Source organism: Vigna unguiculata, chromosome 5, assembly GCF_037176805.1.
Source record: "Vigna unguiculata cultivar grain cowpea cultivar isolate G323 ecotype 2 chromosome 5, ASM3717680v1, whole genome shotgun sequence".
NCBI lineage: Eukaryota > Viridiplantae > Streptophyta > Magnoliopsida > Fabales > Fabaceae > Vigna > Vigna unguiculata.
Window position 1 is genome coordinate 795,562 of NC_140796.1, and position 13,546 is coordinate 809,107.

Below are 13,546 nucleotides of genomic sequence, written 5' to 3' on the forward strand. Positions count from 1 at the left end.
GTATTTATTATTGTGAATGAAGGGTAGGTGAAGAAATGTACAAGAGATTTCACTGAAAAAAGTTAGCTTTTAATAAATTTAACAATCTGTTTTGTTCATATCTAAATGTATGTAATTTATTATTAAAATTAATTTTTAGGATAAGGAATATCACATATAAAAAATCGCGACGCAATAAACTTAATTTCATTATATAATTTTGTTGGTTGTAACGAATAAAATAGTATATCTAAAAACCTAAATTTATATAAACTCTAATAATAAAAAATCATAAAAATGTTATAATTTAATTAACTCTAAAAACCAATGTTTGAGATAATTTATTCTCCTTTCTTCTGTAACTTTCACTGATAAGGTTACTTTTTTAGGATAAGAAGAAACTCCTTAAAAAGTATGTACTATGGTGAGTAGTAGTATCTTTAAGACGAATAAAAACATCAAATTACAATGTTTCACAGTGACAAAGAAGAATAACCAGACAATTACATGTTTCAATCTCCAAAAGGAGGATTAATTAACGTTATTGGCGATTTGTACAAGTTTAATTAAACACAAAAAATGCAATAATTTAGGAGCCACAATAACTTCTCACTGCCTTCGTTTTCTTGTCTTTTCCATCACACAGTTTAGTGTATACCAGTAATTTGCATAATCAGTGTGAATGAGAATGACCTAACCCAGTTTCTCTCACACTGCATCTTTTGCCGTGTGGACACTAATTGAAATTGAAATTGAAATTCCCCACTTTTTTTCCATATTGCATATGCTATTATTCTCTGCAACCCCTTCACTTTTTTCTTCTTTTTAAGCTCTTATTTGTAACTGCCAATCTTGCTGTCTATTTCTTTGAATGGTTTTTCGTTGCTTCACAAAATGGCTTCTTGGTGGGATTTAAGACGCCTCTTTGGTTTTCAGTCTATTAGGACCCGCTTTCAGGTCAGCGCTTTATAATTTTTTTTCAACTCTGTTCTTCTTCCCTGCCATACACACGCTGATTCTATTGTATGTTGAACGTTGTTTCAAACTTTAAAATTAAGCTTTTGAAGCTTTGTTAATGGTGTTTAAGTAATGAATGGATGGATGGATGGATCTGTGTGATAATCGATGTTCTGTACCATTTAATTGATGCCCCCAGATTAAGGTAATGTTCATCTTTGTGAAGCTTTTATCCTCCCTTCTCGAGCAGAAATCGAGTTATATGTACACATTCTTCTTGTTCTATACTACCAGGTTAAGACGTCGCATAATGTTTTCTTCCAAAGCAGAACATTTATTGATTTTTATATATTTATTTATCTACTATTTATATGTACTATTTGTGGTTATAACCATGTCCATGCCCATCTTTTGTATTAATGTTTGTTTGCTTGTTTTTGGAAATTTTTTGCGGTGTTTAGTGCTGGACATATGGGCTGATAGTTCATAGCAGACTTGGTAAAAAAACGTCATATTTTTTGTCAAACATCTTTTTTAATCATGTCGTTCTTCTAATTTATTGCGGCTGATTTCATAAGTGAATTCTTGGTTTCAGCTCTTAACTCTTGAACTTATCTATTTCTTTCATGTAAACCAATTGTTTAGTTTCAGTGTGCTTTCTGGTTCGTTTATGTTTAAGCAAGCTGTATAATCTGTTTTTTAGTGGTCGGCTTGTCTTTGAAGGTTACATTACTTTGTACATTAAATTCATTTTTTTTGTGCTGATTTTCTAGAATCCTAAACTTCTGGTTCTTTGTGTTTGATTGATATTTACATTCTTGTGATTCAAACGCTTTTGCATATATGTAGCCAGAGATGTTGGCATTTCTGCTGAATAGATTTAAAATTTCAGTTATATTTAAGATGTTTATTTGTTACTCGTAGGATTCTCTAGGTTCCTAATTTGGATATTTTGCAGCTTTGTTTAACTTTAATGTATATCCCTTCTGTCTATGAAATCACAATAAAAAGAGAGGCCAAAAGTTTCAAGAGAAACGAAGCAAATCAGGGTATTTTCATGGTATTTTGTCCCTGATAATGCTTTCCTTGGAGTTACCTAGGATTTATCAAGCAGGAGGCTGGGAATCTCTGCTGTTTCTGGTGCTCACTTTTCATCCATTAATTTTCCATTGATAGACAAAAAGAATGAAGAGGTATACAATTTAATAACATTTTTCTTGAATAACTAAAGGAGGGTTTTTGGGCTAGACCAGTTGAGGTGGAGGGATTGACAAACAATTTAGTGATCATTTGAGAATAGGAATACTGGTTCTCATATATCTGTATATCTGGCATTTAACAACCTCTTCTGGGTACATCATTCTGTCTGCAGTTTAAAACTGCTGCAAATGACCAGCTTGTAGTTGAATCAGGTTGTTCATGATGCTTTTTGAGCTCCTTGCTATAGAGATATAAGTTCAGCAAAATGCTTATTGATTTTATTAGAGAAGGAGTTCCCCCATCTAATTACATCATATATTTATACTGTAATTTCTTGAGGGACTAGCATGCTTTGCTGATGAACTGATTGACCTCTGTCTTTTCTTTAAATGCTCTAATTCACTTTCATTATCAGTATATGAAGATACACAGAATGTAAATTTACTAGGGATGACTCTTGCTAAAATTGATTGATTGCTTTCTTATATTAAATGTGAAGAATTGAACATCACCTTTTCTGATCACTCCTTAATTCAATTCTGGTTTTTGTGAGCTATAGGATTTTAGAACGAGGGAAGTTCAACTTGGTTCACATACTGTGAGCTCTCATGGATATGCAGTTGCGAGAACACACAAACATGATTGGCTCATTCTCTTGCTCCTCGTGTTGGTTGCTATCGGCCTGTACGTTGTCCATCCGTTCCATCGCTTTGTTGGGAAGGATATGATGACTGATCTCAGATATCCCCTGAAGAGTAATACGGTTCCTGTTTGGTCCATTCCCGTAAGTTAATTGCTTCAGATATATAACGTGAATTTTTATCCTTCAATAACAGCATTAACAAGATTATCTTGTCATGGTTAGATATATGCAGTTTTATTGCCTATAGTGATCTTTCTTGTTGTCTATATCCGAAGGAGAGATGTCTATGATCTTCATCATGCTGTGCTGGGTATTATTACTCTTTAAATACCCCTCCTTCATTCAATTACTGACAAGCATATTCTGTTTGCTAAGGAGATTTTTTGCTGGAACAGGTCTATTGTTCTCTCTTTTAATAACAGCAGTAATTACTGAGGCAATAAAAAATGGAGTAGGTCGACCTCGACCAGACTTCTTCTGGCGATGTTTTCCAGATGGAAAGGATGTATGTTTTCTCTTAATGTTAGGTTTTCAATTCATATTTATCAATTATGTTTACTCTAAATTATACCTTTTTATTAGGTTTATGATAAATTGGGAGATGTCATCTGTCATGGTGAAAAAGGGGTCGTAAAGGAAGGATACAAGAGTTTTCCAAGCGGCCATACTTCATGTATGTAACATTTATTTAATGTGCTGTTTTGCATAGGTTTACACTAAGACTGGTTTTTCCATGATCATAGCTTTTATGGTTTAATAGAAATGAATGGTGGAATTAGTTTATCTCATTCAAAGCATGTGTTCTCAAATTTCTGTAGTTCTTTGCTTTAAATAGTTTCAATTTATTTGCAGGGTCATTTTCTGGTCTGGGATTTTTATCACTGTACTTATCTGGGAAAATAAAAGCATTTGATCGCAGAGGTCATGTTGCAAAACTCTGCATTGTTTTTCTGCCACTACTTTTTGCATCACTTGTTGGCATTTCTCGAGTCGATGACTACTGGCACCACTGGCAGGATGTGTTTGCCGGAGGCCTTTTAGGTTGGTCCACCCTTACAGTTAGTTCTAAACTAAGCCTCGAAAACTACTCAACTGTTTCTGGCACTTTACTCACTAAATAATATTTCTTCTTTCAGGGCTTACAGTGTCTACATTTTGCTATTTGCAGTTTTTTCCGCCTCCTTATCATTCTGAAGGTTTGCTTCAATGCAGATTCTATTGCAGAATAAAGAATTTCCTGTTAAAAATTAGCCCAAGTTCATATATTTGTTTCCTTCTGTCAAACTTTTTGATGTTCTAGATATATTGTTTTCCTCTGCAGGTTGGGGTCCTTATGCATATTTTAGGATGTTGGAAGAATCACGACAAATGACCCAAGTTCCTAATGTTCCAAATTCTGGTCATGCACAGTTAACAGAGGTTCAGGCTGAGGGTGAGGAGGGACAAGGTTGCCATGGGTGCATGGGGCTATCTTTATCACGGGATCGTAATGCAACACTGAATGACATTGAATCTGGAAGAGGATAAAGTGTACATCTAAATCTAATAATCCTACTCTTTGTAAATTAGATGCCTGTTCATATCCTAGAATTTTAACCAGGATCTAGAACTACCACATTTTGCTGAAACAAGTCTTTTACTGTTCGTAAGAATCATGTTTTGGACAAGTCATCTGTTCTTTCTTTATTTGTGAATATGTTGACATAAGAAAATACGAAATTTCTTCACGTGTCTCTCCTGGAATGCCAATTCATTCGATCATAATTTACATAAAAATAAATAAATTCATAGCAGTATATATATGAGCTCTGTATTCCAAATTTGACTTTGATGATGTGATTACTACTCCATGGACTAAACCAAATCAAATAAAGCATCTGATATTATGAATGCGTGAGAATCAATGAAAAAGGTGTCAATTTCCAAGGATGATCAATAAACATAGAAGGGAAAAAAATCATATAATCAAATCTGGATAACAATTGTTTTGTGGGGATCTGAAAATCTTTTGTCGGACTTTCTAGACTTACGAGTCCGGAAATTAAAATCGTATCCAATGCCTTGGCCGAAGCCGAAGCCAACACCAACTCCACAACCCATTCCCAGGCCGAAAACCAGGCGGAGGTGGTTGAACGGCGACCAGCCTTCGAACCCCAACCCACCAACCAAACCCAAACCTATTCCGGCGCCGCATCCGATGCCAGCTCCGAAGCCAGGACCCAACACTGATGTTCGAGCTTTGGGGGGTTTGTTGTTGTTTCCTAGGAACTTCGTAACAGAGAATTGCTTTTGGTCGGCGTTCTTGTCGGCATTCCAAGTCCAGAAAGATTCAGCATTAGCTTTGGTTTCCATTTCTTTGCTTTCCTTCAGTGTTCCCTTGCCGCGGCTGCTGTTGGATAGGATTTTCTAACTCGTAGGTTTGGGTATGAACTCTTGTTTTCTACACCACGGGCCCAACATGTCTAAAACTCACTTTTTTATTTATTTATTTATTCATAAATCATTTTCATTTTGGTTTTAATAAAAGAAAAAAATGTCCTTCATCTAACAAAATATAAAACTATTATTTTTTGTAAAATTAATAAATTTTTACTTGATCAAAATTAATTACATGGAATGAAGTTCATAGGAAGGCACTAAGGTCTTAGAAATCTCAAAAAGAATTCTTGCCTCAAATTCATCACATGCATATTTCTTAGACACGTGACGAGGGTTTGGAATCCGTTTAGCACCAAAAATCTTATCACTATTTATAGCACGTGTCTTCCCTGCCATCTTCAGCATCAAGTTCATATAAACATTCTTCAGCTTTGCCAGCATCTTCAATGGCGATCTCATCAACCATCTAAACCTTCCACTCGTTCTCAACCTCCAATGCCTACGTGGACCTCTCAATTGGATTATCGCCATTTTCCTCCTTCCGGTGGCCGCGCCACCGTGGAGCCGCCGGTAGCGCTGCCGTCTCAGGTTCCTCTTTATGCCACCGAACGTTGCCCTAGGAAATAGTATCTCCATTTTCTTGCTTTCAATAGCTTCAATTTGAAGATGAGAGTGTGTTAGATTGTGTTTGAACTTGTCTTCGCAATTCGGCAAATATATAAGTGAGAAATTCACACTCTAAAAATGTATCGTTTCATATAAAAGAAATCATGGTTGGTGGAAAAAACAAACACACGTGTCTATATGTTGAATCGATTAAGATTGGTAAAATCATAAACTATATAAACCATGATATCAGCACCTACGATATTTTGTTTTTTCTTCATATTATATATATGGCTGCTTTTGAGAAATAATGAAAAAAAAAAAAAAAGCAATGATCTTTGACCAGAAATGGTACTGTGATGTGTGTGAGACAACAATCATGACCAACACAGTGTTTAGCTTTGTATCTTCCTCGGAATATTACGTAGGAAAATTGCTTTTTAATACTTCCAAAGGAGGGGAAAAAAAAAGGCAGAGTCATTTTCATTCTCATTGTGGTCACTTTCAGTTTCTGTTTAATTTTTTGAATATTTGATGCTTAAATGTTGTTAGAGATGAAATTCAAGTCAAGTGCACTTAATTATATTCAGATGGCTGCCGTATTTGAACAGTGCTTAGATTTATTTATTTTTAGTTCATTTAGGAATATGTGATTGGAGATCGAAAAATCGACATGTTTAATTCAAATTCAATTGTAGATTGAATTTAGAACCTTTAAGTCAATAATAATATTTTATAATATTACTTAATAGCAAATCGTAATTAAGAAGTAATGCATTTTTTTATGATAGTGGTAAATTAAAATATATCTAAAAAAAACACAGTACTACTAAATACTAATAGCATACTGGAACTACAGTATATATTTACTTAAATAGTCATTACGTAAACCTATAACAGATGTTAGGTTATGCATTTATTGCTAAAAAATCACAACTAGTACAACTAACATCATCTATTGCTAATTAAATTTATTTTAATTTATGTTGTATTACACCACTATCGGACCATATAATACTTAATAAACAAATATAAATAATTAATCTTTGATTTATTATGAAACTTCAGTTTTCTATTTAAAGAACTAGCAAACACACTTTTTTTCTTTAAAAGAAATATGTGATTCAAATACCATTTAGAAAAAGGTTTTTAGATAATCATTTAATTTAATATAAATCGAGAAACATGAGGGAAATACTTCTCAACCTACCGATATATTGCAGGAATTCATCTCAATTGTATAATTCAATGAGTAAGTAAATTTCAACGGAACGAAATACTGATGAAGACGAGTGAAAGATAAGTAGTAAAAGAAAAGTTTTCAAATAAAACAAAGTAAATAACAAAAACCAGCAGTAATTTTTTTTTAAATTACCAATAAATTAAAAATATTTTAATAAATTGAAAAAATAAATATTAGATACATTACTATGTCATATTTAATCAATGTAATAATTTCTCATCAAAACTTAAAATGTTTACTTGGAGATTGGGACTAATTTATTTATTAATTAGTATTAAGTATTTCACCTAAAACTCTATAATTTGTTGTTAAATGAGAAAAGACATGTACTTATTCAACTACAAATGATAAAAGACATGTACTTATTCAACTACATACTAAAAAATTAATTGCGATTAGAGATTTATATGTTGATATGTTGTGTAATTTCTTAGTCTGCTAGATTTTAAAGCCTTTCACTTACTTTACTCTAATAGAATTTTATTTTTTTTATAAAGATTATCAGTTTTATAATTTTTTATAATTATTGATTTAATATAGCATCATTACAAGAAAATAATAAATTAGAGTCGGTCAAGAGTGGACTCTAAAAGTGAAAACAAACACTATGGTGTTGCACTATAGCGTCATACCATAACGTCACCCAAATGTCTCAACAGATTGCAACGCAAAACCCAAAAAAGTTATGGAATCGGCCGTATGTAGACACTATAATGTCATCCATATGTAAACATTATAGCATCACCCTATGTAGACGTTATAGCATGGGGCTAGACGTCTATAGATGCGACGTTATAGTGTGGTTCTAGCCGTCACAAATCTCACATAAATTTTAAATTAATCATGAGGTAGAGTGGGTCAAGCAAACACTATGGCCGACACAAGCCACTTGGTCTACACCAAACCAATTTGTTTGATGAATTTGCATGCTCTACATTATACCTAATAAACATACATATATACAATCAATCATAATTTTTCCCAATTTCAATTAGAATTACACTCAATTTCACAAGTGAGAATTGAACACCAAATTATAATAACATTGAAGTTGGAAATATATCAATAAAGGAAGAAAATATTTGTCCAAGAAGTGGTTACATTAGTTCTAATACAATGTTCACCATCATACTACTAAAGTACTAAATATAATAATCCAACTTGAGTTCAAAGTCTAAGTGACATAAAGTTAGAAATCAGGGTCCAATTAATCATAATTAAATGAAGACCTGTAAAATAAAAATTTAAGATATATAAATATGTGAAGCTTAAAAATAGTATATACCATATAATTGGAAATTTGGTGAAGAGGATATACCGAGAAGTCATGTTCTAGTTACGGGTTGATCATCCAATTCTTTGTCATAATGAGGATGTACTTGACTCGTACCAATGGAAGTGTGTGCAGCATGCTTTTCCAATACCAAGGCTAATTGTTATTGGATGAGCTTTATTTCTTCTTGCATCATGGTATACTTTCTATTTGTTTCAGCCAACACCATATTGGCATGTCTTACCTCTTCCAGAAGTCTTTCGTTGTGACGTGCATGTTCATCCTTTGTACAGGATAATAAGGAAGGTTGACGAGTGAGGGATGTGACACCATGTTGAATGTTGGCACCCATGTCATTAGTGTCATAAACTCGACCTCGACTCTTCCCTCCAACAACTTCTTTCCAGCATTGAATTCTTGTTGATGTTGTGGATCCTGTAGAACTATCTGATTCCATTTCTTCCACACGTTGATGATATGCTTCCTATTCAATCACAATGTTTGAAAGTATTAGAAATGTAGCCTAAAAATATAATTAAGATGATAATAAATTCAATAACATACATAGGTTTGATGTGCACGTGTATCTACCCATGCACCATCCTTCTTCTTATAAGTGGCAAGAAATAACTCATCTGGATCCACAGAACGACCATGTTTTTGTTCCTGACATAAGGTATATAATTAGTACAATTATAGGTAAGATCACATAAAATTCACAAAAGTAAGAAAATTTTTTGATGTCTTAAACAAAATTTACTAATCCAATGCAATGTCGAGGTGGGATTTGCTGCCTGTAGTGCGAAGTGCTCCACCTCTTGCTGAGGATTTGTTGATTTTATTTTGAGACAATTTTGATTTGAACTTTTCATTAGTGGATACATAACCTAAGTTTGAAAATTTGATCCTTCTTCTCCGTGATTCACCCAAACGTAATAATTTGGCATAAATCCAAATTTTAACAAGTGAGCTCTCACATACGCTGGTTTGAGGATTTTCATACATTTGCACTTGATGCACGGACACCTTATCTCTCCATCTAAAATAAAACAAGGTTGATCCATTGTTTTCGATGCAAAGTCTCTCACTCCATTGATGAATTCTTGTGTGAGTCTCCTAGAAGAATCAAGCATGTTATACATCCAGCTACGATCCATTTCTCCTACATGTCCAACACCAAAGTATTAGTAAGTATCAGACACAATTAAAAAAAAAAAAAACACACTCATTATTCTCCTTAAAAGAGCAATTTTCATTACCTTCAAATTGAGGTGATTCCTCTTCTTTAAAAAATAAAGTGATTCACAATGCGATCACTTTCAATTCCTAAACAAGACTCACTCCATCATGTGAAAAGAAAGTTGAACATCTGGTGCCCCACATCAGAAGATCATGCTTACAACTTGATGCAGATTAATAATACACTAATATCTGTGTAGTTATTAAAATGAACTACTTTAAGGGTGTTGAAAGACACTCCACAGTGATTAAGGGCAACAAGTTTTAGGAGTTTAAGCTTTTAGCCGTCATTGTTAAAAAAAGAAATGGAAATAAAGAAGAAAATAGACAGAAAAGCTAAAAGATTTGCAAACTACAGTGATGCTCATGCTCAAACTATACTCTTCAAGTACAACCACCCTCTTCTCAAATGCTTCTATTACTTACAATAACAAAAGTAACCAATCCTTTTGTTTGATTCTACCTTTTCCCTTTTTCTAACACTCCTTGGTGGGGCGTTGATGTGTAGAAAATGAGTGAATGCAGTTGTGAGCTGCGTCTTAACTTTCTTAATTACTGTCAGGTTAATTATTTTAGAAGAATCATGTCACATTGAATTTTTTTTCATCTTCAGCATGTGGAGATAATGGACTCAATTAACAATGCATGTTCCTAAACACTACCCTGAAAATAGTTTCCATGAAAATGTAATTTATGTTATCTGGCTTCATTGCAGTACATAACAAAGTTTGCAATTCTTTCTACCAAGCTACACCATATATAGCCATTCAATTTTTTTCTGCCTCCACCTAATTAGGAGCAAAAGTAACAGTAAACCCTAATCTCACTATGTGGGGTTAGGTGCATGGAAACAACACATTCTAAACATATATCATTCATAAGCCTTACAAACAAAAGTATATCCAGAACTGACCAACCAACTATTTTCAATCTCAAATCCATTTCAAAATCAAATAACAAGTTCAATTTTAGACTTTAGGAAATTAGTAATCTCACTCTCAAAACTCAGCTCCACCACCAAGAACCTCAATCACCTTCACAAGAAGCTCAATCACCATGGACTTCAACATTGGGGACGCCACTAGCCATTGTTTGTCAATGCAAAATAATCAACAAAACAAAAAAGGGTTTCGATCCTTACCTCACAACACCCGCTGAAATGGCTGAAATCGAGCTCCCCAAGTTGATTCGCCTCAAGCTCCACGAACGCTGCAATGGCTGCGAGAAGACAGGAAGGGCGCTGCAACGAGAAGAGAGGGGAAATGCAATTTCAAAGTTTTGCAAAAATGAGAAGAGAGGGAAACTGAATTTTTCACTTTACCAATTTCAATTCCTGCAGGAGCCTCTCTTTTTTTTCACTTACTTTGAGTCGGCGTTGCGTCGAAATGAGGACGACGCTACCTCCAATTAGTTTGATCGATTTAAATTATTATTTTATTCTGTAGTTGTGATTTTTGTAAGTTTATATTTCATTTCATTTTTATTTTATTCAGGTTGCGTCGGCCAGGACGTCGCGAGGCTAATTTCATAATGAAATTATAAACATAGCCGACGCTTTTTATTTTTCTCTCAATTAGCGTTGTTATAGCCGACGCAAATAATGTAGTGCCTCAAAAGATATCTTAATTCTATTTTATTTTTTCGACAAGTTTACTGGTGAACAATAATGATGCTATTGTTCTAAGGAAGAGACAAACCTATATATAATTGTTTTTGGGGAAATTTTCATATAGAACAACGAATCTTTCAATTTAATACGTTGAACTTTATCTATTCCTTTATCTATACAGTATATTAAATCTACAAAAACACTATAATAAAACTTCTCTTATTCATGCAACTATTTTAAGAATATATATATATATATATATATATATATATATATATATATATATATATAATGACAGTGTTTCAACTGATGCTTTTATGGAACTTTATAAAATTTACTAAAAAGTATACGGAAATTTTGCTTCCTATGAATTACTGTAAGAAAATTGAAAAGAAAAAAAAAACTCACACAATATAAAAATTATAGTAGTAAAGAATTTATAAAAGTAAACAATTCTTCGATTATGCTAGACTTATTTATATTCGATGTTACAATAATAAATAAAAAAAATCTAACATTCACGACTTTTTAAATCAAATTTGAAACATTTTTACATTAAAATGATAAAAAAAAATATCTTTGATCTTTTTTTTCGCTTACCGTAGTGTAAATGAGATTTGTGTACAACTTATGCATGACGTAAGTAAAAGAAAATCTTACTTCTGAAAATCGTGCTACTGCTGCAATAATTTGTATAGTATGAATGAACCAATGAAAAAAATACATTTGTATAATATGAATGAACTAATGAAAAAAATGGCGGCTTTTCAAGTTTTCAACAAAAGAAAAAGTTATTAAAAAATGTGTATTAATTAAGTAACCAGATATTCATATCCAAACTTCTAGATGCACCATTTTTTTATTTTATTTTAAAGTATAGCATCCATACTTTTCTTAATTTGATTCCATTTCCACGTGATTACGATCCCTGTGTTGCACGCTACACGAACCATGAATCAAAAATAAATTCATGCATTAATAAATACTATTATTTTCTTTTTCTTTCACTATACTCAATTCTATATTTGTTACACCAATTAATATTATATATATTTGGTTTTGAAATAATAAACACAGCTTAATCAAATAATCCATAACATCATTTTTTTCCTATACGTACAATTTTCTTTCTAAGGTCATATAATTAAATATTTATAGTTAGAAATAATAATTATGATTTTAATGTTAATATGGTTATATATTACAGCTTTTATCTAAAAAATATATAAAAGGATTTTCTGTGTTCACAATTCAAAATTTCAATTTTATCCTTTAATATATAATTATTTATTAAATTTTTTAAGATTGACTGTTATTTTTACAAATTCTTTATCAAATCGTTTTTTTTTCTCTTTTTTTTTATTTATCATCTGTTATTTTTTTATCTTTTCTGATATATTTTATTTTATTTTTAATAAATATAATTTTATTTTATATATTAACTTAATAATATTACAATATCATCATCTACTAATATAATATCATATATACGTAAAAAATATATAACCACAATTGCGATAGTAGTGTTGATTATGTCTTAAGACAATTTCATAAAGGTAGAAGGAGAAATCATTTGTTGGAAGAAAAAAAAACAATATTAGAACGAGATTATATGTTGTTCAATGTTCATGTTGACTTCCATAATCAAACCCACCATTTCTGGTCAAATTGTAGTTTCTTGACTTTTTCTTTGAAAACCCAATTAATCCTTTAAATACCGGAACAAGGTGCAGTTTCCAACACAAATCCAAAAAATCACTTTGGTAAGAGAAGTTATCATCATCATCTTCTTCTTCAACCTCTGCAACACTCACACATGGAAACAGATTCACTATTGCCTAAGCCAACATACGGTGGCATAAAGAGGTACTTCAGAAGACGGCGGTACCAACGCCTCGACAGCGGTGGCGCCGCCACCTTCACCGGTGAAAGGAAAACGAAGATGATTAGGTTAAGAAGAAGCCCACACCGGCAATGGAGGATGAAGGCAGTTCCAAAGCTGACATGGATGGTTAGGTCACCTTTGAAGATGTTTGCAAAGCTCAAAAATGCTTACATGAAGTTCATGTTGAAATCTATGAACACCGACAACATGTTTGGAAACAAAAACACTCTGAAGATTGATCGACAAACTTCTAAGGTTCGCAAGAATGATGCGTTCGAGGCGAGGCTCATTTTCGAGATTTCCAAGGCCTTGGTTGCGTCTCATGAATTATATCCCATGAAATAATCCTTTATTTTCTTTTTGCTTTTTAGATTTTTTTTTTTCTTCCTAAATTTCTTGTGTGATTACAGAAAATGTTGAAGAATCACCAAAAATTTGTATTTTATTTCTTGTTATTTTGACTCTCCGTCGATTGTTAATATTCATTAGTTATATACTAATGACTATCAAAGTTAAAAGTAGTTTTATGTGAA

At 32.5% G+C, this 13,546-nt stretch overlaps 3 protein-coding genes and 1 long non-coding RNA gene across 5 annotated transcripts; 2 read left to right on the plus strand and 2 right to left on the minus strand.

Annotated features, from left to right (window-relative positions):
- Positions 1-577: 577 nt before the first annotated feature.
- Positions 578-4,506, plus strand: LOC114183304 (lipid phosphate phosphatase 2). Of its 2 annotated transcripts, XM_028070276.2 has the most exons (9): positions 578-936; positions 2,037-2,129; positions 2,696-2,920; positions 3,002-3,089; positions 3,175-3,284; positions 3,362-3,452; positions 3,632-3,820; positions 3,916-3,975; positions 4,101-4,506. In XM_028070276.2, exons 1-9 carry the CDS (start codon positions 874-876, stop codon positions 4,304-4,306), a joined length of 1,125 nt encoding a protein of 374 aa, XP_027926077.1. In that variant the 5' UTR covers positions 578-873; the 3' UTR covers positions 4,307-4,506. The 2 variants fall into 2 exon arrangements, with proteins under 2 accessions (XP_027926077.1, XP_027926078.1); XM_028070277.2 differs by lacking the exon at positions 2,037-2,129 and having other exon boundaries at positions 584-936.
- Positions 4,507-4,679: 173 nt separating this feature from the next.
- LOC114183305 (uncharacterized) lies at positions 4,680-6,035 on the minus strand. The gene has a single exon (XM_028070278.2). The coding sequence runs from the start codon at positions 5,792-5,794 to the stop codon at positions 5,387-5,389; it is 408 nt and encodes a 135-aa protein (XP_027926079.1). The 5' UTR covers positions 5,795-6,035; the 3' UTR covers positions 4,680-5,386.
- Positions 6,036-8,074: 2,039 nt separating this feature from the next.
- On the minus strand, positions 8,075-10,909 carry LOC114186036 (uncharacterized). The gene is made up of 4 exons (XR_014994747.1): positions 9,540-10,909; positions 8,845-9,442; positions 8,326-8,764; positions 8,075-8,236 (listed from the first exon to the last, which is right to left on the minus strand). It is a non-coding gene; the product is annotated as an uncharacterized LOC114186036 (long non-coding RNA).
- Positions 10,910-12,855: 1,946 nt separating this feature from the next.
- On the plus strand, positions 12,856-13,546 carry LOC114185876 (uncharacterized). The gene has a single exon (XM_028073817.2). It carries the CDS (start codon positions 12,945-12,947, stop codon positions 13,356-13,358), a length of 414 nt encoding a protein of 137 aa, XP_027929618.1. The 5' UTR covers positions 12,856-12,944; the 3' UTR covers positions 13,359-13,546.